This window comes from Sinocyclocheilus grahami, unplaced genomic scaffold, assembly GCF_001515645.1.
Source record: "Sinocyclocheilus grahami isolate Dianchi unplaced genomic scaffold, SAMN03320097.WGS_v1.1 scaffold459.1, whole genome shotgun sequence".
NCBI lineage: Eukaryota > Metazoa > Chordata > Actinopteri > Cypriniformes > Cyprinidae > Sinocyclocheilus > Sinocyclocheilus grahami.
In genome coordinates this window covers 701,874-728,353 of record NW_015505638.1, presented here as the reverse complement: position 1 = coordinate 728,353, position 26,480 = coordinate 701,874, and the positions used below count along the sequence as shown (strand labels likewise).

The 26,480-nt window shown below is 37.5% G+C and overlaps 1 protein-coding gene across 3 annotated transcripts; it reads right to left on the bottom strand.

Annotated features, from left to right (window-relative positions):
* Nucleotides 1–3,089: 3,089 nt before the first annotated feature.
* Nucleotides 3,090–26,480, bottom strand: chd4b (chromodomain helicase DNA binding protein 4b). 3 transcript variants are annotated; one of them, XM_016234866.1, is made up of 40 exons: nt 26,126–26,480; nt 25,424–25,487; nt 24,258–24,373; nt 23,263–23,529; nt 22,473–22,591; nt 22,061–22,356; nt 21,765–21,883; nt 20,450–20,567; nt 20,146–20,315; nt 19,723–19,971; nt 19,307–19,510; nt 18,558–18,769; nt 18,340–18,471; nt 17,063–17,159; nt 16,547–16,738; nt 15,430–15,630; nt 15,097–15,234; nt 14,356–14,477; nt 14,072–14,245; nt 13,727–13,868; nt 13,444–13,575; nt 13,245–13,362; nt 13,027–13,151; nt 12,819–12,911; nt 12,547–12,688; nt 11,645–11,814; nt 11,365–11,554; nt 10,596–10,682; nt 10,424–10,515; nt 10,208–10,341; nt 9,994–10,138; nt 9,732–9,888; nt 7,824–7,918; nt 7,430–7,670; nt 7,074–7,133; nt 6,804–6,968; nt 6,611–6,719; nt 6,025–6,157; nt 5,723–5,918; nt 3,090–4,418 (listed from the first exon to the last, which is right to left on the bottom strand). In XM_016234866.1, exons 2-40 carry the CDS (start codon nt 25,470–25,472, stop codon nt 4,243–4,245), a joined length of 5,877 nt encoding a protein of 1,958 aa, XP_016090352.1. In that variant the 5' UTR covers nt 25,473–25,487; nt 26,126–26,480; the 3' UTR covers nt 3,090–4,242. The 3 variants fall into 3 exon arrangements, with proteins under 3 accessions (XP_016090352.1, XP_016090355.1, XP_016090353.1); XM_016234869.1 differs by having other exon boundaries at nt 11,377–11,554; XM_016234867.1 differs by having other exon boundaries at nt 26,410–26,454.

Genomic DNA, 26,480 nt, shown 5'->3' with positions numbered 1-26,480 from the left:
CTGTCGTATGTCCCTCCCTCTCTCACTCTCTCACGCACTGTTACAAACTTCTTCCTTCCTTTTTGTGGTTTTTTCATAAAATAGTGAAAGCAAACAAGAGAGGTATAGACAGATACAGAGATGTCAGATGAATTTCCGTTCCTTTAAGTTCTTTTTGTCAATAACTAATTATCAGACATTATCAGACAAACATCCAGCTCAACCTTTGAAACTACAAGAGTCAAATAGAGGAACTACAGGTATAGTGCAAAATAAAAATGACAATGAAATGCAAATGACCTCTTATTGCTTCTTCTCTCCAATGGCTTTCTGAATTAACTTAATCTTTCTTTTGCTCCCTGTCTTTCTTCTTTTATGCCTTTTTCCTCGCAGGTTGATTTCACAGGCCAGGTGTCATTGAGGCTAACAGTTAAAGTCCATTTGGTTTAGTTGTACATTGCACTTCCTTGTTTCCAGACCTCCCCCTCTCACTAACACAAACACACAGAAATAAACACGAGGACGCACGTACCTGACATATGTTATGGGCTGTTAATTGCATAATTTACATTATTATTATTACTACACCAAAATGGCCTACGGTACATATGTAAAACCTTACCTGCCATAATGCACCACATGGCTAGCATTGCATGCTAAAAAAAGAAGAAGAAGGTTTTAGTTTATTGTAATTTAACTATAATAATCCTTCACACTAACATTCAAAAAATTGGGGTCATGAGATTCTTTAATGCTTTTAAAAGAGGTATCTTGTGCATATTTGATTTGATGTGGATATATATATATATATATATATATATATATATATTATATACTACCAGTCAAAAGTTTTTGAACAGTAAGATTTTTTATGTTTTTTAAAGAATTCTCTTCTGCTCAACAAGCTTGCATTTATTTAATCTAAAATACAGCAAAAGCAGTAATATTGTGAAATATTATCTAAATAAAATAAATTTACTATTTAAAATAACTGCTTTCTATTTGAATATATTTTAAAATGTAATTTATTCCTGTGATTTCAAAGCTGATTTTTAGCATCATTACTCCAGTCTTCAGTGTCACATGATCCTTCAGAAATCATTCTATGCTGATTTGCTGCTCAAAAAAAATTTTTTTATATGGTTAAAACTTTTGGCTGACACAGTTTAACACGTTAAGCTAATACATCTATCCAGAAAGGGGAATACTTTTTGCCTTGCAAATATCTAGCCCTCTAGTCTTTAGGTCACAACTATAATATTTGAATACATGTAAAGTCCATGATACCACATAACAAAATGTTTTTCAAAAGCTTCTCTAAGTGACTGTTCCTAAAGTTACTGGTAACATGGAACCATATTTACAGATACACAGACAGATAAAATATATTTAGAAAAGACGTCAGTGGTGAAGGTGTGTGTTCAGTAAGAAAGTTGAAGTTCAAATATCCTCAATCCTAAACACACATTTCTAGAAACACCTTGCCATTTGACAGGTGATCATATAGAGTCTGGGCTGAATATGGTTGGTTGGATTATAATTTGGAGCACAGAAAAGCAGATAGCACTGCTGAACATAAAAGCTGTCTTGAATCTGATCCTGGCAGCAACAGGAAGCCCATGAAAATATGAGTGCAAAGAGAGGTTTCAACCAGCAGACAGGATCTAGAATGTTGGAGCATCTTCTAAAAAATGGCAAATATGTTTCTAAAAATAATTCAAAGATCAACCATCTCAATTTAATCTAAACTGACAAAGTACCATGGTAAAGCCATGTTTTTTGGTGATTTACAAGTATTGTTTGAAGTCCCTTACCCACGCGACATGCTTTTGTCCTCTTCTCTTCAATACGTTGTACACACACACACACACACAGTATCCAATGTCCAGTTCTGCACTTGAATGGAATGGATCAAACACTGTAAATGTGCAATGCAGATTGATTTAACAACAAACAAAGAGAAGACTTGACTAACTAATCTTGACTTGTGCGTCTCTTTGCAAATCTTCTCTGTCCAAAGCATTTTGGTCTGATAAGTTGTCTGCCTCCACCCTGCCATTTTCGTTAATTGACAATTTCCCCATCCTGCTTTTTGTCATTCTAACTTCTCTCTCTGCACCATCCTCTGCTGTTCTGCCCTCCAAGTAATCTCTCAATATGATCGCTATGTTTACATGAAAACTAATCAGTTTATAAATGGATTGATGTCTTAATCAGATTGAGAAGCTTCCATGCAACACCTCAATTTGACTGAACTTGATCCAAATGAAATGTCGGTACTGTTGAAAGGAGTTGTAAAACAAATGAATGGCCAAACCCTTGAATTTTTTTCCAATCTGATTCAAATTCAAAAATACCTTGCACACACACACAGTTCTGTGATCCATATGGTTCTGTATGTCTTACAAACTGGTCTGTATAGGAGACTAAATATTTGCTACTTGTGTATACTATCTGCAGAACACGTTTGAAGATCCAAATGGAATCCATGAACTTGATTTTAGGGGATTAATAATGAACTAAAACAAAGTAAAATGTATTAAAAACGAGCATAATCACAAAAAACCCTGAAATGTAGCTAAAAATCAAAAGGAAAATTAGCTAAAATATTCAATTAACAAGGAAATGTATCCACTTTTTTCTTGTCTTAAAAATGGGTGCGGCCATTTGTAAATTCTATGGGTCTGGCTTCCGGTCTCATCTGCGTCCACTCCGTCCAGCTATTTTTAGCTGAACAAAACAGTTTGTTTTGCTGCTTGATATTAAAAGGTGGTGTATCTTATATTATTTTAATGTATTATCTTAATTGTGAACTCACTGGTTTGTAGTGCAAACAGTTTTACCGTTTACTGCACGTCGTTATTCTCCTCGTTATTTACCTATAGCGGCTAATGAACAGGAAGTCTCACCCATAGGCTTACTTCCGCGTTGAAGAAAAAAAGTGATGATGGTTTTCCTAAGTCTAGTTCCAGAGAACCACCATCAAATTTAATCCAACACCAGGCTTATAAACGTGTCAGAAACACTGACTTATAATAGAGATCAGTGGTCAGAAAACCAACTTTATATATAAAACTTAAACTACACCTAAATAAACAGAGAAAACGCTGCACGCTTTAACGTTTTATTGCAGGTCTGAAAAAAAACCCCAGATAGAAACATAAGACATAACAACAATAACAGGGTAACAACGATAATTACAAAGTGAGATATTCAAAACTTCTGAAAGTGTGAAAGTTTTTTTTTCACCTGTGCTAGGGGGATTTTGTCTTCTCTTATAGGAAAAAGAATCTGGGACTTATTCTCTTGTTACATTATACACAAGCCAATCAGGAGAGAGAATGGGGAATAAATGTGGATTTTTTTTAACAAGCAAAGAAATATTAATAAACAATTGTGAACATAGAGCTTGACTTTTCTTAAAGCAGTAGTTCTCATAATGTAAAACAAAACTTGGTTATAATATATATTTAATCTAAAGGAATGGAAGATAATTTGATGACCTTATAGAAGTTCTGACCCTGTCACAAATGCATTTGTGAAGTCCATTTGACATTTTAGATTTCTGAAGTGTGCCTATGTGTTTAAGAAGGGTAATTCTGCACAGCCTGCATCAGTGGAGTATTACCTGGCAATCTATCAGGCAATACGTCACCAAAGTGTGGACTCCCCATTTGGGACAGGTACTGTGTTTATATCAGCATAAACTTTTCACTAGGCTCCCAACTGCTGCTTGACAGTACAAGAAGTTGGAAACTACATGATGTTACAGGGTTCAAACAGGCATTTACATTTCAAGCTTGGAGCATAATTGTGGAAACTCAGAAAAATAGTAAAATAACTAGTGTGAATTACAACATAAAACACACCTGAGGAGGAAAGAGTCCCCACTGGCAAAGATCCATTCCACGAAAAGGCAGAAAACAACACCAGCTCTTCAACCTTGCCCTGCTTTGACTACAACAGTGCAGAGGAGGTGACCTGGAAAACCTCAACTGGATATATACTGGAGAATGACTTGGGTGCTGTGTATGTGGGTTGGAATGCCTCTAAATTGAGCTTAAATGTTAGGGAACCACAGTGTGTTAGCTAGGAACCGCTCCACTCTCCTTCTGTCCAAACTAGTGTAGGCAGCTGGAACTTATTTCAGATATATACAATGCATCTGATCCCCTGACCCAGGTGCATGTCTGTATGTGTGCAAGATGATTCCTCATCCCGTGACTTATGGGAGGTACGAGTGAAAAATTAATCAAGGAGTCATCAGCGTGGCGCCTGCATCTGTGTGACCTCCGGTCCTCGGCTGGCCAACCGGCTAAGGATGCTTCTTTCTGACATCTGCAGCCGCACAGCGACGGGCGGTATCCGAGCAATGGTTGCCGGGAGCCGGGTGACATCTGCCTTCATGTCGCTGAGCAGCTCCTCCAGTTGTTTAAGAACTGACAGAACAATTGGAGGTAGGATAGATTTATTTATTTGAACATTTTAAGTAAATGCATTCATTTTTGGCTTTATACAACATTAATACAGCTACAGGATGCAATAAGCATGCAAAATGTGTTAAAACTATGCTGAGATACTAAGCGTGAAGTTTTGTGGCTTTGAGCAGTGCTGTGCTGGAAACACTGTTCTAAGCTGTTAGAAGCTTTGGCCATTTTACTTGCATATTTAATGTATAATTTCATTTTTTTATGATTTTATGTTGCTATGTTCAAATTATTTTAAAACATTTATTTTATAGTATTATGCAATTATAGCTATGTAAATAAACGCAATACGTACATAAATCACAATGCGTAAATCCACCAGGCCTCTGTAACTATTGTAGCATCTATTGTCAAATCTAGCCTAGTCAAAAAAACACTACATTGAGACTTAGAATTAATTTACTAGGTTATCTCTGGTTGTTTAACAACAATTAAGAAAATATAATGTTGATGTGTCACGAAAATGGACAAAACTGTTTTTTAATTTGGTTTTATATTGAAAAACAAATGAGCGAATGACACCTGGACTTTCAAACTGGATTCATATTCAATTTGGTTTAGATTAACATTTAATTTGCATTCAAATTCAGTTCAATTTCAATTCAATTTAGATTAAAAATTAATTTAAAAAAATTCTGATCATCTTTTAACTTTCTTTAAAAGATCCCGAATAATACGTGAAAGAAATGATAATGTATCTGTGAGTAGTTTTATGCGTAAATCCACCAGGCCTCTGTAACTATTGTAGCATCTATTGTCAAATCTAGCCTAGTCAAAAAAACACTACATTGAGACTTAGAATTAATTTACTAGGTTATCTCTGGTTGTTTAACAACAATTAAGAAAATATAATGTTGATGTGTCACGAAAATGGACAAAACTGTTTTTTAATTTGGTTTTATATTGAAAAACAAATGAGCGAATGACACCTGGACTTTCAAACTGGATTCATATTCAATTTGGTTTAGATTAACATTTAATTTGCATTCAAATTCAGTTCAATTTCAATTCAATTTAGATTAAAAATTAATTTAAAAAAATTCTGATCATCTTTTAACTTTCTTTAAAAGATCCCGAATAATACGTGAAAGAAATGATAATGTATCTGTGAGTAGTTTTTGTCCTGGCAACTAAACATAATGGAGTTATTTTGTTTTTTAATTTATATTTTTATCACACTTCTGCATTGCAAAAGTGTGTCCAAAGCTGTGTGGTAATTTATTCTGTGCAGTATAGAGTTATGGGAATTATTGTACCTTTGTGTAGAACTGCATTAGCAGGCTTGTTTCCTGACATGGACTCTTTACTGAGGTGCTGGTGTGACTCCGCCAGACACTCCACCTCACTGAAGCGTGTGTTGAGTGCCATGGAGGGGTGAGAGGGGTCCTCTGTCATGTTTAAATACGCAGCACGTCTAAGCTGCTCCTCGATCACCAGAGCCTGTTCCAACAGCTAAAGACAAACACGTGAATGAAGCAGTTGAAAGAAGAGCCATGTAGCTCTGGGGAAACACTGCCTGGCAGTTTGTACGGTTTCGTAATATCTGTGCATCTCTAACCTTAAACCTGCGAGCAAGAAACTTGTTTTTAATCTCAAGGAAGTTTCCTCTACTCATCTCTCCCTTAAAGGGCTCATTGAGGATGGCGAACCTCGGGTCATTCTGTACGTCCTGCCAACGAGCGTAGCCGTGACTGATGGTATAGAGGTGAAGGACATAACAGACAGTTTCTGATATAAGATACGTGATATATTGTAAAAGTCTGGACACACTGAATTATGTTGCTCATGTCATGATCTTAAATATTTTGTGTTCTAAAGGCTTATGCTCAAATGCAAGAAATTCACTCTGAAGACATATAGATTATTTATGTATTCATTTCTTAACAAAACTAGAGGTAAAAGTTTCCACTAGATTGCTAGTACAGGACAGTTTTACTACTACATAGTTCCCGTACTTCTGTTTGTGTTACTTCAGTTTTAATGACTTTATTATTCTTTTAAAATGCAGAAACATTTCATAAGGAGGAATTAATTTGTGTGTGCAAATTTTGGACTGGTAGTGTATTTTAAATAATACAAACAATAAACAAAAAATAAAAAACAATAAATAAAAATAAGATTCAACTTAATGGTGTTAAGGATACTGTATGATACCAGCCAGCAGCCAGTAGTCATGGCGACGATGCCAGATCTCGTAAGTCTTCTTGGTGACCGTAGCGGCTCTCTCTTCATTCTGCCAGAGAGAGTGAAGCTCTGGAGAGAGAAACAGAGTGTTCATTGATTCAAAATTCACCGGCATGTACACATACACACACACATAGTAAATTCCCAGTGTACCTGTGAAACCTCCATCAGCAATGTTAAACATGAACCTCTGCTTCACTGCTTTCTTCTTCTCCTCACTCACTCCATCCCCTCCTCCGCTTGTGTCTTTGACATTCTCTCCATTTTGCAGCTTAGCGGAGTCCTCTGACTTCACACAGTCCTTCTCATCTTTCAGCTCTGTTTGAGGAGAGAGAGAGAGAGAGAGAGAGAGAGAGAGAGAGACAGATTATTCGTTGTAACAGTTATCTGTGGTATAAAGTTGCTATTTGTGTTAGCATATACCTTTCTTCTCATCTTTTGCTGGGCTAGTGTCCATTTTTTCTGTCTTCTCTTCAGATTCTTCTGTAATGGAGTAAGACAATATTGATGCTGTGTGAGATCGAGGTAGTGCAAAATTTAGAACTGAAGAACTGGCTCACTTTCAATTCAAGAGAATTTGACAGTTTATGTATTTCTTTGAATTTTAAATGCATCTAAATTCAAATTGCAATCCCGCATCTGGTTTTGCTACACATGGGGACCTTTACCAGAAAAGTCATTTTCATGGAGTAGATATTAAGAAAACTGATATTAAGTCAAATCAAATGGAAAATAAATTTGTATTTCTGTATTATTTTAGGTAGTGCTTAGCACTTCACCTTTGGTTTTGGATGCGTCTACACTGCTTGTGGCTTCTGAACTTTCAGCTTTGACATCTGAAGACGTGTTTTCCTTCAATTCAGTGGACTTCTCCTTGTCCCCATCCTTTTCATTTTCTTCATCTCTGCTTCCTCCATCCTTTTCTGCTGATGGTGAGGTGGTCTCTCTCTCCCTGTCCCTATTCTCCTCTTTCTTTGCTGGACTGGGGGATTTCTCACCTTCATCAGGAATCTCAATGATCTGAGAAAAAAAGAGGGGATGTGAGAATGAGAGTTGGAGACAAGAAGAAAGACTAAGTGAGACAGGCAGGTGTTTACAAAAGGAAAGTTTAAAAATACAGAGAAGAGAAACAGGAAGGTGAAGTGAAAAGTTGAGACTGTAAATAACAAGTACCTCATCCTCCTGTCTGGAGCCTTTTGTCTCCTTCTCTCCGTCCAGCTCCATCTTCTCCTCCAGCTCTTTTACGTCATCGCTCTTGGAAAGGTCTTCTGTTTGGATAAAAGGGAGTCAGATTAATGTGTAATAATTGGACATGCAGAGATACTAGACAAATTATCTGTGAATCAAGAACAAATCCTCTTCTGGGAATAGATTTTTAGATTTTTAGCTTGTCATAAAAAGGTTGAATTATTTGAAATTATCTGTTAAGTTTAGTTTTTTTCTTCATGTTCACTGGACCACGTGACTTTTGTTGGTAACAACACATTAATTTTGATAGACAAAAACTTTCATAATATTAATGTCATTGACCCATATGGGCCAGTGTTATTTTAGTATTAGCTTTATGTTATAGCATTTAAATATTTATTAATATTTAGATTTACCTTTCATTTGTATTTAGGGATGCTCATTTTAACCGGTTAACAGTTAACCGACCGTAAGAATTTTGACAGATTAATACAATCAGTTAAACGGTTTAAAAAGTTTTTTTTTTTCAGTAATTTATCAAAATATTTAAAAAGGTTGCCTGCATGGTTAACATACGCTATGCGTATTTAGAAAAAAAGTCGCATTTTATTATTTCATTCAGAAATAGACCTAATGCCAAAGCGAAATGTTCACAAACATTATAATAAACACTGTAAACATAGCTAGGCTATTTTAGTTCCCCTCACTCCACAACAATTCCTTTCAATTAACAGTAGACTATTTAGAAAAGAACAAGAATTAAAAATATAAGAAGCTAGCTATATAAACGACAAGCCAAAACAAATTAATTTAGGCTAAAACTAAACTGAAACCAACGTTGGGTCTCTCCTTCGACACAAAATCAAATGTTTCCGTATTCGCGATGTATTTGAATGCCAAAATATTATTTATTATGTAGCCTACTTCACTCACTTTCCAATATCCACATAAAACAAAATGTTTTGCATATCACGGCAGCACAGTGATAACGCTTAACGGCACAGATTTTACTACATATTTAAACTGAGCAGTGTGTTTTTTTCCATATGTTTGACTGACTATATTTTATTATGATAATGAACAGGCTGCATTGTCAAGGTAGAAATGTTTAACTGTGTGCACGCATGCCGGCGTAATCACTTGAATTTTTCCTTCTAATAGTGGAAGAAACTACTCCTTTTATTCATAAAGGTAATCGGAACTGTAAAAGGTTTGCCTTTATTTGTGTATTCACAATAAAAACAAATCTTTGTGCTTTTGTAAAATAAGCCTAAAGAAAAATAGGATGCCGCTTTCTGCCGTCTGTTTCCTTTCGCGCAGCACAAAAATGAACCGAAACTCTGCATACTAGGCTACTTGTTGCACATTCGTTTTTTCGTTTTCTTCATTTATTATTTAAGTAAAAATATATTTCTTGTATAGGCCTATTTATTCGTTTCATATATATATATATATATATATATCCTAGCTTTATTATGTTTTTCTCCGCTCGCAGAAGCGCTGCAGATGCGTATATGATGACCATGTGAATCCTCATGTTCTGTTGTTTGCTGCTTTTTGCGCATGTAAAATTAATCCTGGGAGAAACAAATGTTAGTATTTTTAACGGGTCACAGACACTTATCCTTTCTAATTTAATTCAATTCTAATTTAAAATAATCTTGTCCGTTAACGGTTAATAATCGGTTAAGAAAAATAACCGAAATGAACATCCCTATTTGTATTATTTTCCCTTTTTCATTTTTATTTATTTTTAGTCATTTAAAGTATAATTGTATTGTTTTTTTATATTTCTATATAGCTTTAGTTTCTACTTCAGTCTTTATTTTCTACAATTTTAGTACTACTTTCTTAGTTTTAAGTTATTAACAACACTCGTATGCATGTGTGTACCTGGTGTTGGTGTGTTGGGCTGGGTATCTGCAGGCGTTCCAGTAGAGGGCGTTTTTGGATCTTCTCCGGCTGCGATGGCTGCCGCTCTTTTGCTTTCCTCCAGTTCTTTCATCCAGGGCATTGACCATTGACCATTGACATGCTCAAACTCCTGCACCTGTAAGAATTTAAAACAGTCAAACATATAACACCACCACTGTCATTCACCAATAGCTCACTCCTAACTACTAAAACACTATCAAGCATAACCTCACACACACACCTTCTTGCGGATCAGTGACATTACTCCTATGCGCGTGAGAACATGTTGTCGTGACAGTCCTTCCCGTGGAACGCCATCAGCAAATGTTTCTGCCCCATCTGCGCCTGGCTCACATAGGTGACGCATAAAGAGGGACACGTATGCCCTGAGAAAGAGAGAGTCCTCAAGTAAATGAGGTAAAAACAAGAACTCCTCTGAGGACAGTCCGACTTACTTGAACTCCTTCTCTGATTTGCCTCGCAGGTCTCTAACAAGCCACTGGGTGGTGAAGGCATCCTGGGGAGGCATCCCATAACGCATCACTGCATTCAGGAAAGCCTTCCTTTGTCGAGCATTGAAGCCCAAAACCTAATGAGGAGAGAGAGGTTAACTATCACAGAGTATGTGAAGGGAATAGCTGAAACAATCTGAAAGTTAACTGAAGTTGAACCTCAATGTTTCCTCCCACTCTGGCCAGTAGTGGGGGCAGTGGTTTATCTTTATCATTCCTCAAGCCCTTGCGACTTGGTCTTCGGGAGTTAGCTAAAAACAGAAAAAAGAGGATCATGTAAATACAAATATATAATAACTGCTTATTCAGATGGTTTAACTTTGTTCCTCACCTTCAGACCGCTCATCAAAGTCCTCATCACCCTCCTCTGAAGCCACAGAGTAATCGGATTGGTTATCAGACTGATCATCCTGCCAGTCTGGGAGCACAAATGAGTGAGGCAATATATTACTGAGCCCTTGAGTTTGCTTGGCAAGAAAATATTTCATTTAAGGGGACAATACAACAAGAATTCATGCAGACACCTAAAACAAAAGGGTCAAACTTTTGGACACACAGGACTGAATTTGTTTCTCATAATCTTAAAAACCTTTTAATCTAAAAACATGCGTCTAAATGCTATAATTTCTTCTTCTTAAATTGTAATCATATACAGTGTCTAACTTGTATGAATTACATGATTTTTTTTAAATTAAACTGAATAAATAATTTTCTTTTTAAATTACTATATTTTTGGCATATAAATGTTTTGCTTTGATTAACATTTTCTAATACATAATATACAACATAATTCCCATGTTTCTGTTTAGTTTTATAGAAGTTAATAATAAAGAATGGTTAGGTGTATCCAAACTTTTGACTGGTAATGTACATCTAAACAACCACCACCATAAATTAAACTATTAATCGATTGTAAATGTAATAACATAAATATAAATGCATTATTTTAAACAAAAAACATTAACTTCCGATGAAAATACGTACAGACATAACACAACAACAGACCTGAGATCACACCACAAAGTGTGTCTTCATCCATAACAACATCCACAAACGTACAGGGAAAGAGTAGTAAAAAAGTGATAAAAGTGCGTCTGTACCCCGTCTACTACCTCTGTCCTCCTGTGAGCAGTCGTTGTAGTTTACGGGTTTGCGTGGCCGTTTCCCTTTGCCCAGGTGACGAGCAAGATCTTCCTGCTGCTGCTCATAATGATGACGCAACAGTTTCTCCCAGTAATCAGGATCTACACTCTCTTCCTGCTTAATGATCTCTCTATCCACATCCTCCTCCTGACAGAGACACACCATATGATATGCATATACAGTGCATACATAAGACACAAACAAACCACACACAGTCACAATCCCTCACAAACTCACCTCCTCTTCCTCATCTTTGACCACATACTGGGCCACTTTAAAAGAGCTGAGGTATTCATTCATACTCTGCAGCTCTGTGTCCTCTGTTGCATCTTGGTTTCGATCCAACAACCGATCAATCGCCTTGTCATCATAGTGGATCACACTGCTGTCTTCCTCCTTATTATCACCTGGAGGGCAGATTTCTTTGATTTAGAATTGATTTTAGTTTTTACTTTGTCCCTTTCATTTATTGTGCAGATTCTTTCCATTAATTTCTGTATTAACGTATTCACCTTATTTATTTTCTGTATTGTCTAGTACTAGAAGTTCTTCATATGCATTGGCAGTAATCTGTATTTTAATTATGTTTATAAAGCTTTCCTGACTCAAATTTTGAGGGAGAGAGACCAAGAGATAAGGGCAGGAGATGCCCCAGGCCTCAGGAATAAGATTTTTTTTCTTTTTTTGGTCACAGTCAGGTCAGTATGTAAGATTTGTACTTTATTTTTTATACTTTACTAAATTTTCTCTGGGTCACCATGAAAAACTTTTTTTAGCAATATATTTCAAAAGCCAGAAAACAAACAAAACAACCTACTGCAGCATCAGAACAAAACTCGGCTTATTAACATCAGTGCTCAGCAAGGTCATGTGTAGTTTACAACTCTAAATAATCTTCAACTGAAAGCAGAACTTCACATCTGCACCACAGCAGCTTATGTTTGAAGCCTTTTCCGTAGTTTATGCGATAGTAGCTGATACACAAAACACATCATATACAAACCCTTAACTAAAAGCTGTACATGTGTTACAAAGCTTTACTGCATTTAAATGTCATTATTATTCTCTCAAATGTTTTATTTTCTGATCTCAAATAAATATTATGTTCAGAAGATGAAGCATTCCCTGAACAGTATTACCTTCTCCAAGCTCGACTTTGAAAAGCTGTTCTGTGCCAAACTTCAAGATGTCATCCAATTCTTGTTTGGACATGGATCCAGCCTTGGAGCCCAGACCAGGCCGCACCACCAGGTGAGTCAACATCATCTTCTTCTTTGCCACCTGAGACACAAGGGTTATGAGATGATTTTTGCAAGTGCTAGTGTTTGATTGTTTTTTTAACAGTTTTTTCAACATAGTTTTGCATTTGCCTGGGTTGTAAATAGTTTTAAACTACTGTTTTCTATCTCACCTGTGTAATTCTCTCCTCCACGGATGCTTTAGTGACAAATCGATAGATCATCACCTTCTTATTCTGACCAATACGATGAGCCCTGCTAAATGCCTGAGAAAGACAACAGGAGAGAAACAGCATCAGATAGAGTTCACCCACACAGATTCTCTCACAGAGATGCAGGTGTTTGACAGTTTTAGCATCAGGTATTTTACGTCGCCTCTACCTGGATGTCGTTGTGTGGGTTCCAGTCAGAGTCGTAGATGATAACAGTGTCAGCGGTTGCCAAATTGATGCCCAAACCCCCTGCTCTGGTGGACAAGAGGAAAACAAACTGAGGAGCACCAGGTGCTGCAGTGAGAGGAAAGAGAAGGATTTTGTCAAAACAAAACATCCATTATGATGCTGCTATTTCATGGAAATGGGTGACGTTCTTCCCCTCACCATTGAATCTATCGATGGCCTCCTGCCTCATCCCTCCAGTCACTCCTCCATCTATCCTTTCATACTTGTACCCCTCATTCTCCAGAAAGTCTTCCAGCAAATCCAACATCTTTGTCATCTACATCCATACACAATGTTTAAGTCTACTTGAGTATATAGTTAAGTATATCTGTATTCTGTGTATGGTATTTGTGTATACCTGTGAGAATATAAGCACTCTATGTCCACCCTCCTTTAGTTTTTTCAGCATCTTACACAGAAGCATCAGTTTCCCAGAAGCCTTTGTCAGGGCACTGCCATCATACATGCCATTGGGAATTTTAGGGGCTTCCTGCGAAATCAGACCCATAACAATCAGTTGAAAGCACTGTATTCAGTTGAAGTACTGCTGTTATTCATTAAAAACCTAAGAACTGTAAGTTTCCCCATTTCTACTGTAAAATGGTACTGTCCTATTTGAAAGTGAGTGAGTGGAAGCTCACATTAGCAGCTGTTGGGAAGAGGTAGGGGTGGTTACAGCACTTCTTTAGGTCCATAACCACATTGAGCAGAGACACCTGGTTTCCTCCTCCACGAGTGTTCAGAGCTTCAAAGTTGCGTGTCAGGATGTACTTGTAGTACTTCCTGTTCCAGAAAAACAGAACAGGCCCATACAACTGTAAATCATACATACACACTCGGAATAATCAGAATCATCAATCTGTCAGTCATACAGTTCAAAGAATCATGCTGTAAATAACAGAGGGTGTCCAGCAGGTGGCACAAATGAGGGATGAATGTACTGAATATTTAGCAGAACACTGACAAACATTGAACATGTTTCATACTTTTGCATGGGGCTGAGTTCCACTCGCACAATGAGTTCAGTTTTTGAGGGCATGTGTTTGAAGACATCAGCTTTGAGTCTTCTGAGCATGTGTGGACCCAACATGTCGTGCAGTTTCTTAATTTGGTCCTCTTTAGCTATGTCAGCAAATTCTTCCAGGAAACCTTCCAGATTACTGAAACACACACATTTAGTACTGAACAACAGCAAAAAAATAATAATAATAACTGAGGGCACACAAACATCCTTATCGCATTAACCTATCAAGAACACACACACACTTACTTGAATCTCTCTGGCGTGAGGAAGTTGAGCAGATGGAAGAGCTCCTCCAGGTTGTTCTGTAAAGGTGTGCCTGTCAACAGCAGCTTATGCTGAAGAGGGTAGTTATTCAACACACGAAAGAACTGAGAGATAAAACAAGAGAGAGATTGTGTTAGTTTTATATCAAATACTAGTTTATCATAATATTAAAGGAATAGATCTCTCAGAAATCAAACTTCTGTCATCATCTATTCATTTTCATGTTGCTCCAAATCTTTATGACTTTCTCCATAAAGGATGCAAAAGCACCATAAAAGTACTCCACATGCTCTACACTATTTTTCAAATCTTCTGAATTCAATCGATAGCTTTATGTGTGGGAAAAAAGCTAAAGGTAAGTAAGTTATAACCTCTAGTGGGGCAGATAATGGCTGATATCGGATCATTGAGTGAGTGAGCTGAACTAAAGAACCAAATCATTCAGATTTGTGAATGAATCATGCAAACTGGTTCAGAGAAAAAAACAGGATCAGTCAGAATGAATGAATGAATGATTGATTTAGACAACAATTGGAATGAAACAACAACCACTTCATTCATCAATATTTCTTCTTTTGTGTTCCAAGGACGGAATAAAGTCATACAGGTTTGGAACGACAGGAGGGTGATGACAGATGATGACAGAATTTTGATTTCTGGATGAACAAATCCTTTAATTAGTAGATATTTTGGTGTGTCACTCATCTGACACATGGAGCTTACCTTTGATTGGTTATTTTTCAGTCTATGCGCTTCATCTACTACAAGACAAGCCCAGTCGATGGAGCCCAGGATGGCTTGATCGATTGTGATCAGCTCATAAGAGGTCAAAAGCACATGGAACTTCACAGAAGCCTCTTTCTGCACAGATGAAGAGGGATTCAGGAACCACACATCGTAAACAGGTAAAGACAAACAAGCATATCAAACCACAAAGCAGATGTGGCAGTAATTTACATAAACCTATGTTTAGCAATATAGTTTCTAATTCCCTCTGATTATAAGCTACTGTATCAACTCTACCCATCCAAACCTCCTTTCCTCTGGGTTTCATACCTTCATTTTGGAGGCCTTCTTCCCACCGCGGATGGCGTTGTCCTCAAAGGAGAATTCATTTTCTCGTATGACAGCTCTGCTGTCTTTATCACCCACATAAGTGACCACATATATGTCTGGGGCCCACATCTCAAACTCCCTCTCCCAGTTAATGATGGTGGACAGAGGGGCACTGACCAGGAATGGCCCCTTCGAATGACCCTGAGAGAGACCATTACCAAATGTACTGTATTATAAACTTCAATGCCACATTACAAACAATAGCTTTTATGATGAACATGTCTTCCTAGAGACCATTTATTACTGTAAAATCAATTAATCAAACTAAAATAAGACAAAAGAATGGAATTACACACTCCCGTTCAAAAGTTTGAGGTCAGTAAGATGGTTTTGTTAGAAAGAATTTATTACTTTTATTCAGCAACGATCCATTAAATTGGTCAAAAGTCACAGATAAAAACTTTAAATTATTACAAAAGATTTCTACTGTAAATAAATGCTGCACTTTTGAATTTACTATTCATCAAATAATCCTTGCAGCACAACTTTCATGATCACCAAATCAGCATATCAGAATGATTGTTGAAGAATCAAGAGACAGTGAAGACTTCAAGTAATGGCTGCTGAAAATTTTAACTTGTATTTTAAATAATACAGTTTTTACTTTATTTTTGATCATTCAAATGCAGCCTTGGTGAGTACAAAAGACTTATTAAAAAAATCTTACTGACCCAAAACTTTTGAATGGTAGTGCACTTACAAAATGTACGGCGGCTCAAGACATTTGTTGTACCCAGGAGTAAAACTAAACGTCATGAACTCTCCTTTATTCCCCGTGCTCTAAAATTGTTGTATGGATAACTTACAGGTCCTTGATTAGAATGTCTTTTCTGTGAATCTGTGTTAGTTGTATATGTATGTATATATATATTTTTTATTATTATTATTATTTTTTTAATGCTTGTATATCAGCTATCTTGTATTCATTTATATACTAAGTAATGATTTTCTTGGATTATGTGTATGTTTGACACATTTCAGGGTTTTGTGCTGCAAGATCCTGTCATGTCAAACTTTAAATAAAACTAACTAACTACAATATTTTTTAGAAACACACCTCTTTGTAGAGCGAGTATAGGAAGACAGCAGTCTGAACTGTCTTTCCGAGACCCATCTCGTCAGCCAGGATGGTGTCTGTGCCCTGAGCCCAAGAAAAACGCAACCAGTTCAGTCCCTCAAGCTGGTATGGGTGAAGCGTGCCGCCAGTAGAGTCCAGATAATCCGGCTGCCTATCAAACTTTATAGTGGGCTGAAAGTAAGAGACAGGAAGAATATTAGATCATTGTCAGTCAATGATGTATGAATGCATTTTCTTTAAAACTATATTTCCAAACAATCTAAATTTGCAATTGTGGTCTTGCTCATAATTATATTAATGTTTACACTTGAGAGAACAGGAAATTATCAGACAAAAGTGGCAAACAAGACTGAGAATAGAAGTGGGCCTTGTTCAAACTTGCACTGAATAACTTGCAGTGCTAAACCATGGCTCCAACCTAAATGTGGTTGGTATTAAAATTCTTAATCAATAAAGTAGAAAAACATTGATCCGAGTTGTTCTAAGGTTCCTTACATCCACCACAGGATTAGCAGGAGGCCTCTCTGTCTTCCTCACTTTCACCTTCTTCATCTTTTTACCTGGTCTGCCCTCCTCTCCAAGCATCAGCTCCCTGACAAACAGGGGGGAAAAAGATATGCTGATTAATAGGGATGCACCTATCGGTATCGGGCTCGATACTGAGCTCCTGTATTCGTACTCGTTAAAATGCCCCGATACCAAACGCTGATACCACACAGCATGTGATAAGCACCATATTCAGACAAAGAAACACCAACAACAGACAGAGTTGAGGATGTCTACTACGAAGTATATGTATGCAATGAATATAATGTTAAACATTCAGTATTAACGCCTGTATAGCTGGTGTGCGCGCAAGCTGATAAACAAAGCGCGCTGAGTGAATTGAGCGCGCGGCGGCGCAGATGCGCGAGCTTGTCGAGTGAATATATCTTTCTCACAGACATCACTGGAAAGTTTGTAGTTCGGGCGGATATGTAAAAAACAAGTAAGTAAAACAATGCACAAGTTACTTAACGGTAGGGAGGGAGAGAAAGAGAGAGAGAGAGGGAGAGAGCGCGCGCACACTTCTGTTGTGTGATCTTTGATGTTCACTCACTTAGCACACGCATCACTTAGATTAAAACTAAATCGTAAAAATAAGACCATTTATAGGGGCATTCACTATAAACAATTTATTTTCAACCTTAGGCATACACGACTTTCAGGCGAAAGTGAATCTAGCCTGTGTGAAATGTGCTAGTCTGTACTACTGTCCTCTCATTCTGCACCAGTACAAATACTTGCACGCGTTGCGCGTGTTTTGCTTGTTTGAGCGTTTCTGCTTCATTTATGTAAGTGAAGATAGCAAAATAAAGTAAACTGTGACAGTGGACTACCAGTAAAATGTATACAAATTTGTTATTATTACCAAAAATTATTCAGTCTGGGAAAAAACATTAAAGTTTAGACTGTGATAATGTGAGAAATGTTGAAGGTGTCAGAATAAATTTTGACTTGACTATCTATTTGATAAATTAAGTTAACCAACTACCATTATACGTACTCTTTTGGTTTCTGTACCCAATATTTAAAAATTTACAAATGCAATAAAAATATTGGTATCGGTACTCGGTATCGGCAAGTACCAAAAATAAAAGTATCGGTATCGGGCGAGTACTGGAAAAAGTGGTATCGGTGCATCCCTACTGATTAATTCATACTTGCACTCAATATTGTTTCACACTAGTGTGCATGTGTGTGAAGTGCTGTAGAGGCCTGTGTGCATGTACCTGTGGTTCCAGTAATGTTGTTTATAGGTCTCATAGTCTGGGATATCCCTGTCTTCAGACTCCCAGGCTGACTGATCATATGGCAGATCTCTCCATTTGATCAGATAGTGAACGTTATTCTTCTTATCCACACTGCCAGAGAGAACGAGAGAAATCAATGTCCAAATAGTTCAGCAGATGTCTTCCATCAACTGGCTTCAGCATATGAACGTTCTCACCTGTGGTTTAAGATGCGGTGGATGAAGAGCCACTCCAACTTTACTCCAAAGCGCCCATACTTATCCTCAATACGGGCATAAAAGGGATCTTTATTCTTCCTCTTGCAGCTCTTATCCTCGTCTCCCTCAGCACCCATCTCTAGATTGGGGGGCTCCTCCATATCTGTCTTCCGCTGGTAGTTACGGAACATTACCTGACAGTTCAGCTCCAACTGTGACAAGAATGAAAAAGACAAATTATTGTATGATTTTATTAATAAACACACCCATGGAAACAAAATGCATGAATTATTGTGCATATATGTATGTGTGTCTTAGAATATTTTGAGTGTGTAACTACTTTTATGTTCTTGTCTTAGGGATGCACAATATAATGGAACCAACCATGTCAGCTATTAGAGATTTAAAAAAAATAACTGGTATAAGTCAATACTGGAAATTAAACTGCATGCTCATTTTCTTGTATTTTTACATTTAGATTACCATTGATGACATGTAACGTTCACTTAAACTATACAAAAACACTAATAATAGTCATGTAATCTTTAGCAAATATCAAAATAAATGTGCATTTTTCAAACTGTACATTGTAATGTTGTGATGCCTAAATTAATTTTTAGCATTTAAAACAGTTCATTTATTATTTAACAAGTGTTTAATTTATATCATTTATTTAGACAAAAATATTTTAATATTGGTGCATTCCTACATTCCTACTAAGAAATTGTGTGTTTTTATTTGTGTGTCACCTGTAGTTCCTGGACCCAAGAACAGTGCCAATAAGACATGTTGCACCACTTCACAAAGAACTCTCTCTCCTTCCGACCAATCATAGGAGGAGGATCCGGAGCATCGGCTGGAAGGTCTGCAGGGCGCGGCACGGGCATAGGGGGAGGGGCATCACCCCAGCGCCAGGCCAGAACTTTCTGGACTTTGCCCTTCAGTGGAGGACTCTGAGAAAACAAAAACATGATATTCTATGTTTTGCAAAAATGAAACCATAATATAAAATTAATTTAAATATTTTTATATATTAACATTTTTGGATTCATCAATTATGCTAATCCTACATATTTCAACTCTGGCATCTCTGAAAATAAAACCTCAAGAAAACCTAATCCAAAGGATAGACTTGGACTACCATACTATATTATTCCTCTCTCACCAGGCAGCGTGGGCAGATCCACTCTCCGTTGGGGATGTCTGGCAGAGGAGGGTTGAGACAGTGTAAGTGATAGGACGAGGGGCATGTGTCACAGCACAGCAGCTCTCCTCCATCCTTACACACCCGACAAAACTCCATATGATGATCGTCCTCCTCTTCTACCTCTCCATCATCCCTCCTTCCATCATCGTTCTCCTCTTCACCCTCAGAACTCTCCTCACGGGCCTCCCATTGAATTCCCTCCTTCTCCTAAGAGAGAGAGACATAAATAATGCATAATCAAAAGAAACTTTAGTCATTAAATATCAATGGTAGAGAAATAGTGCACATACACACACACAGAATATAGATTTTACTCTATGAGCCCACAGCAGCTCAAGGAAAGGCCAGACATTTATTCTGAACACGTTTATATGTACGTACACAGTGGGGGCAGCTCCATGTGCCCTCTGGGGCTCTCTCCATGTCAGGATCTAGACACACCATGTGATAGGCTCTCGGACAGGTGTCACACAGAATGATCTCGCCACCCTGCTGACACACCTCACAGTAGTCCTGATGATCAGTCTCATAACCGTCAGCATCCTCATCCACTATGTAAGAGAAGGAGGTTTTATAACAAATGTAAATGGCTGGAAAGTGGCCAAAGTAGTATAGTGTTTTCATTACAGTGTGTGTGTTCATTAGTGTGAAGAGAGCAATCGGAGTTGTGCTGTCTTTGACTCACTCTTCTTTTTCTTGGAGCTCTTGGATTTCTTACTCTTGGAGCGGCTGCTCCGACTGTTGGATCCATCACTTATGGAGAAACTATCAAAATCACTCTCACCATCATCATCCTCACCGCTCTGAGAGAAGGAACCATGGGTGAAGGGGTGCAAAACAAGTTGGTGATGTTAGCAATAAAAATAAGGAATAATTTAATATATATTCACTACCGTTAAACAGTTTGGGATTGGTAAAATCTTTTAATGTTTTTGAAAGAAGTCTCTTAAAGCAAAGCAATTATTAATGCATTTATCTGATCAAATATAGTAAAAACATAAAATAAATGTTTTCTATTTTAATACGTTTTAAAATTTAATTTATTCCTGAGATGACAAATCTGAATTTTCAGCAGCCATTACTCCAGTCTTCAGTGTCTCATGATCCTTTAGAAATCATTCTAAAATGCTAAATTGCAGCTCAAGTATAATTTCTTATTATTATCATTGTTGAAAATCACTTAATATTTGTCTGGTAACAGGGATACATCTTTTCAGGATTCTTTGATGACACGAAATGTCAAAAGAACATTTATTTAAAATAGACATCTTTTGTAACATTATAAATTAACTGTCCCTTTAACTGTGAATTCACTGTCAATGCAATGCATCCTTGCTTTAAAAAATCGTACTCATCCCAAACTGTTGAACAGCAGTATATATTTTATATATTATATATGAATATACTTTCATTATATAATTAATAACTATAATAGTTCTGTCATGACAACTCTCAGAGAAGTTAGCATAGTAATATACATGGCAAAGTTAATGTGTTGGGTCTTGATCAGAATGGATCTGCTACACTGCTGCTGTGGCAGAGCAAGTTCCGAGACTTGCTACTGCCAATACATCCACAGACATGCTGCAGTGAGCATGTGGGAAATACTGCTACAGCAAATATAACATATATAAAATAACCCTCATAAATAACATACATGAAATCACCCCGTAGCAGATCTACACAGTTGGAGCTGGGGAAGGTGAAGGGTTTCTGAAGCATGCTGCAACTGCCACAGCTTGAACTAGCCAAGTATTTGAAAGTTGAGCAGCAAGCTCATTGGCTGCTGATGTGAAAAGAAACCAATCAGCTGAGCAATGGGAGTAATGATGTGATTACATAAGACTGAGTTAGAACCTGTGCCTGTGCCACCTAGAGTTTCATGACAGAACTTTGCATTAACTAATAATACTAAATAAATATTAATAATAATGTATAATTCAGCTAATTTATATTATGTTGCAGTAACACATGTAAGCACATATGGAATATATACATACAGATGACCGTTTTCTCTTGAAATTGCCCAGTTTAATCTTGAGTGGAGCCACTTTCTTCGCTTTAGACTTTTTGTCCTGGGGCTTTGGGGTGGACTTGGTCTTTCTACGTGCATTTGGGCCTAGAGCAGATGTATAAATGGCACAAAAAGTGTTGAGTAGATTAAAAGACACACATAATTAATTCTTTTGGTCCCCTAAAAATTTCCTCATTTTGTTCTGTTAATTATTTCTGATCCTGACAGTTTAATTTCCAATCAAATCTCATACACTTATTCCACATTCCTCTCTCCTCTGACCTTTGCCCTCTTTGGTCTTGGCTTTTCGCAGGGGGACTGCTGGGGGCTGTTGGGATGGGGGTGGTGCAGCAGGAGCTGCTGTTGATGTGGGCGTGGCCATGGGCACAGCCCCTCCTCCATCCACCCTGGTCACCATACTCTCCACTGCAGCAGCTACATTGGCAGCTGCCAGGGCTGCGTTGGCACTCGCTGAGCCTCGCATGGGATTATTAGTGCTGAACTCTCGCCATTTAGCCCCCAAAACCATCATCATCTTTGACACAGCAATCTTAGGGTTCTTAGCAGCTATTAAAGGTCTAAACAGGAGAGGGAAAGAAAAACATTTCAGATCAGTCACAAGATAACCAAGAAGTTTATATAAGGCAATAATAGAAATGGGGCAAAAACAGACAGAGAAGCGTCACTGTTCTACCTGACAAACTGACTGAAAGCTTTGTAATTGGTGAGAGAGGTGTAGTCCTCTTGGGTAAAGGTGTAGTCGATGTCTTTCATTCCCCAGTCTGCTAACAGCTGAGAGGAAGATTTGGGTTCCTGTGAAAGAAGAACAGAGGATGACAGGTGAATAGCACTAGAGAATGCAATAATAAAATTATAACCAGAAAACATTTATCTGAAAACATACACTACCATTCAAAGGTTTTGGGGGCAGTAATTTTTTTAAGAAAAATAAACTTTTATTTAGTCAATGTATCAAAAGTAACAGTAAAGACATTTATAATGCTACAAAACATTTCTATGTAAAATAAATGCTGTTCTTTTGAACTATTTATCTAAGAATCCTGAAAAAAATGCATCACGGTTTCCACAAAAATAATAAGAGACTTCTTTATATATATATAAAATATTTAAAAAATCTTACCAACCCCAAACTTTTGCATGGTAGTGTACCAACAGAAGGAAAATGTACAAGATATAAGAAGCACTGAAAAAGTTCACAAACAACTCAAAACCAGTATTCGTTGTGGCAACAATGTAGACAGTGAAAGCAAAGAAAAGGCTTGTTTTAAAAAAAAAAAATTGTATCCTGTGTAAAAACATTTGCGTCTGTGGCGCAAATTTTGTGTGTGTGTGTGTTTATTTATGTATTTGTAGTTATCAGATCAACCTCGTGTGACATGGAATTTTTTTTTTTTTAACAAAAGTCCCAAGGTTTTAACATCAAACCCGGAATGAACAATGACCACCCACTGGCTAACCCTTACCTGACCATCATCATCATCGTCATCATCTTCCTCCTCAGGATCTGGGTCTTTACGTTTGCTTTTTCCTCCAGATGAGCCACCAACCTTTTCTCCCACAGAACCTCCCTTCTTTCTCTCCTTGGAGGAGCTGGATCTTTTTTTCTTCTTCTTGCTTGGGGCATAGTCACTCCCTTCACTCTCAGATTGCATCACTCTGTCCTCCTCGTCTTCCTCACCTTCTACCATTCGGATTGCTTCCATGACTTCAGGAGAGCTGACAGGAACGTCCTAGACCACAATAAACACCCAAGGAGAGATGACAATATCAGATAAACTCAGGGAAGAACCTTTCAGTTCAATACTTGTTCATGTAAACATGTTTAACAGAGATGGTAATGGCAAATGATGATTGATGTGACACTGCAGCGGTGAAATCAGCCATGCAATTCAAACGTTTGGGGTCCGTGAGATTTTTTTTAATGTTTTTGAAAGAAGTTCTCATGCTCACCAAAGGCTGCATTTATTTGATCAAAAATACAGAAAAAAAACAGTAATATTGTAAAAATTATTTATGATCAAAATAACCATTTTCATTTTTTTAAATCTATTTTGTTCCTGTGATGTAATCTGAATTTTCAGCAGCTGTAACTCCAGTCTTCAGTGTCACATAATTATTGAGAAATCATTCAAATTTGCTGATTTGGCGCTCAAGAAACTTTTCTTATTATTATCAATGTTGAAAATAATTGTGCTGCTTTACATTGTGAAAACCATGATAATTTTGTTTAAATTAATCTATTAATAGAAAGTTCAAAACGGTATTGCCACGGTATGCCACAGTATTTATTTGAAACAGAAATTAATTGTACCAATGTTAGTCTTTACTGTGACTTTGTCAATTTAATGAATCATTGCTGAATAAAAAGTATTTATTTAAAACTCCAAACTCCAAACATTAAATGGTAGTAGTATCTATATATAGTATATATTCCAGATCCTAAAGGTGCTCCGCTAACCTCTCTGAGGAGTTTCTGTCGTTTGCTGCTCCTACTTTCACGGCTTTTCTTTGCTTTTTTCTTCTTGTTTTTGGATTTGGGAGTCTCTGTCGCTGATGCTGGTTCATTGGCATCATCTGTCCAAAACACAGACACACAGCATGCATCAAACATGAACAATTAAAGCTGAACAATCTCAATTTTGATTTTCTGTCATTCCTACCCTTCCTGAAATGATACAGTACTTTTAATTCAACTTTATAACCCATACAATGACTAAAGGTAATATGGCATATCAGTTTCGATTTTTTTTTATCACAGCTTAAAGCATTCAGAATAAAAAATAATAATTATTCGCATTCCTGCCTCAAGATGTGAATCTACTGTCCAAATATGTCAGCAGCAGTGAAACTATGGCATGAGGCTCTTGCTTTTGAAATAATTCATTTATTATAAGCTCTCTGCTGATAGGCTGCGCTACCAACGCCATTACGGAGGCCGGTGTTCTGACAAATAATGCTACCTATCAGATTATGATACCAACACTGTATTTATCCAACTGTAAGGGTAGGTTTAGGGTTGGGGTAGGTGTACATGTTAATAAAGCCTCACACCTTATTAATATCATGCTGGAAGCAAAATCTGATAGGTAGCACTTTTCGCAATCGAATTATGCTACCATCTGTTTTAATGGGAGGTAGCAAAAGCTGACAGGGTAGCACAAATCGTCAGAACACCGGCCAGAAGAGGAAAGCAAAACAAATGGGTTTGTCACACTATTCTAACGATATTGCGTTATGATCGCTAAGGTAGAAAAAACAAGCATCTTTAGCTCTTAAGATACTAAGGAGTCCGTAACAAATAGGTGTATCTATAATTTTAACATCATCTGCTGACCAGTGAATCAGGAAGTGACTTGACTTTTGCATACAGCTTGCCGCTACTGCATCATAAACTAACGTTAAAGATTTGGCTTTAAATATGTGTATGATGCAGTAACACGTGGCTCGCCAGCTCGAGCAAAATATATAAACATTAAATCTAGCAGCGTTCTCCTTACAGAAATGACCATTTGTCTAGAAGTACACTGACATGGCAGCAGTTAATTTGCTAGTTTAGGCTCATTTGGAGAAGTTATATAATATGATGTGATTAATGAGGGTCCTGACAGGGCAGCTAAACCTTACCATCTCTCATGGGTCCAAAATGGTCCCTGTCGTCTTCACTCCCCGACATATTCCCGTCCGGACGCTTGATAAAATGGAAATGACAACAATATTTTGCTCTGGTTTTTAGCAGCACCCCATACTGACAGAAAAAGATAAACAAGTGACGGGGAGGCTAACTGTGTTAAGATGAATTAAAAATCAATTAACGATTGTGACATTTAAAAACTACAACATCATACAACGACGTAGTCGTGTCATTTCGGCTTTTTTCGTAAACTTTCTCGCTGGGTGAGAGCGAAAGACGCCTCAACTTAGCTGTCAATCAAGTTAGCAAAGCTAGCAAACGGAGTCAAGTGATCCGGCTGCAGGGAAAATGGCAGCCGGTTGGATGAGTTGAGTTAAAGCGTTTATCTGCCTTCGTTTCTGGTTAGATTCGTATCTTTAAAACTTTCCTCCTTGAATAAATAACACGCGGAGGTCGCGAAGCCCCCGACAAACACCACACGGCGCTTTAAAACGCGGTGTCTCGCAGTTGTAAGTTACCAGTCATTTTAGATTTGTTTGTTTATTTTTTGTTTTATGCTTTAAAGAAAAACTTACCGAGAAGCGTAAATGTCTTTGTGTGTGTATATATATATATATATATCTATATATATATATATATAATTTTTTTTTTTTTTAACGCAGGCGGTTGGAGGTGGATGGGAGGAATTGACTTACAGGTCAGTCCAAGGTGTAGATAGTCGGCGGTATGATTAGCTTTAGTCTGACGCGTAAACTGCAGGTTACTACCTATCACTGAAAAATAAAAAAAAGAAGCTCCGAAAAGGTGTAAATCTTTGGGAGACGTCGTCCACTCTTCTCCCCTTTCCCCAGCGTTAGTGACCAGAAGCGAACATCCTCAAACACACAAAGAAATCAGGGGGGGTAGAGACATCCCATAATAATCCTAGGCACGCTCCCCCCTCCCTACAACACTCACTCACTCAACTCTGCATAGTTACCTCGCAACCTACAGACCATAATAATCATCTCCCCCTCGCACACAATACCAGCAAGTACACACTGCCTTCCC

Coding starts and splice junctions, on each gene's coding strand:
- chd4b (XM_016234866.1), bottom strand. CDS start 25,472: ATGTCGGGGAGTGAAGACGACAGGGACCATTTTGGACCCATGAGAGAT. Junction 19,972..20,145: donor CATGGAGCTGCCCCCACTGT/GTACGTACATAT, acceptor TCTCTCTCTTAG/GAGAAGGAGGGAATTCAATG. Junction 5,919..6,024: donor TTCTTGCTCGCAGGTTTAAG/GTTAGAGATGCA, acceptor GTTTGTCTTTAG/CTGTTGGAACAGGCTCTGGT.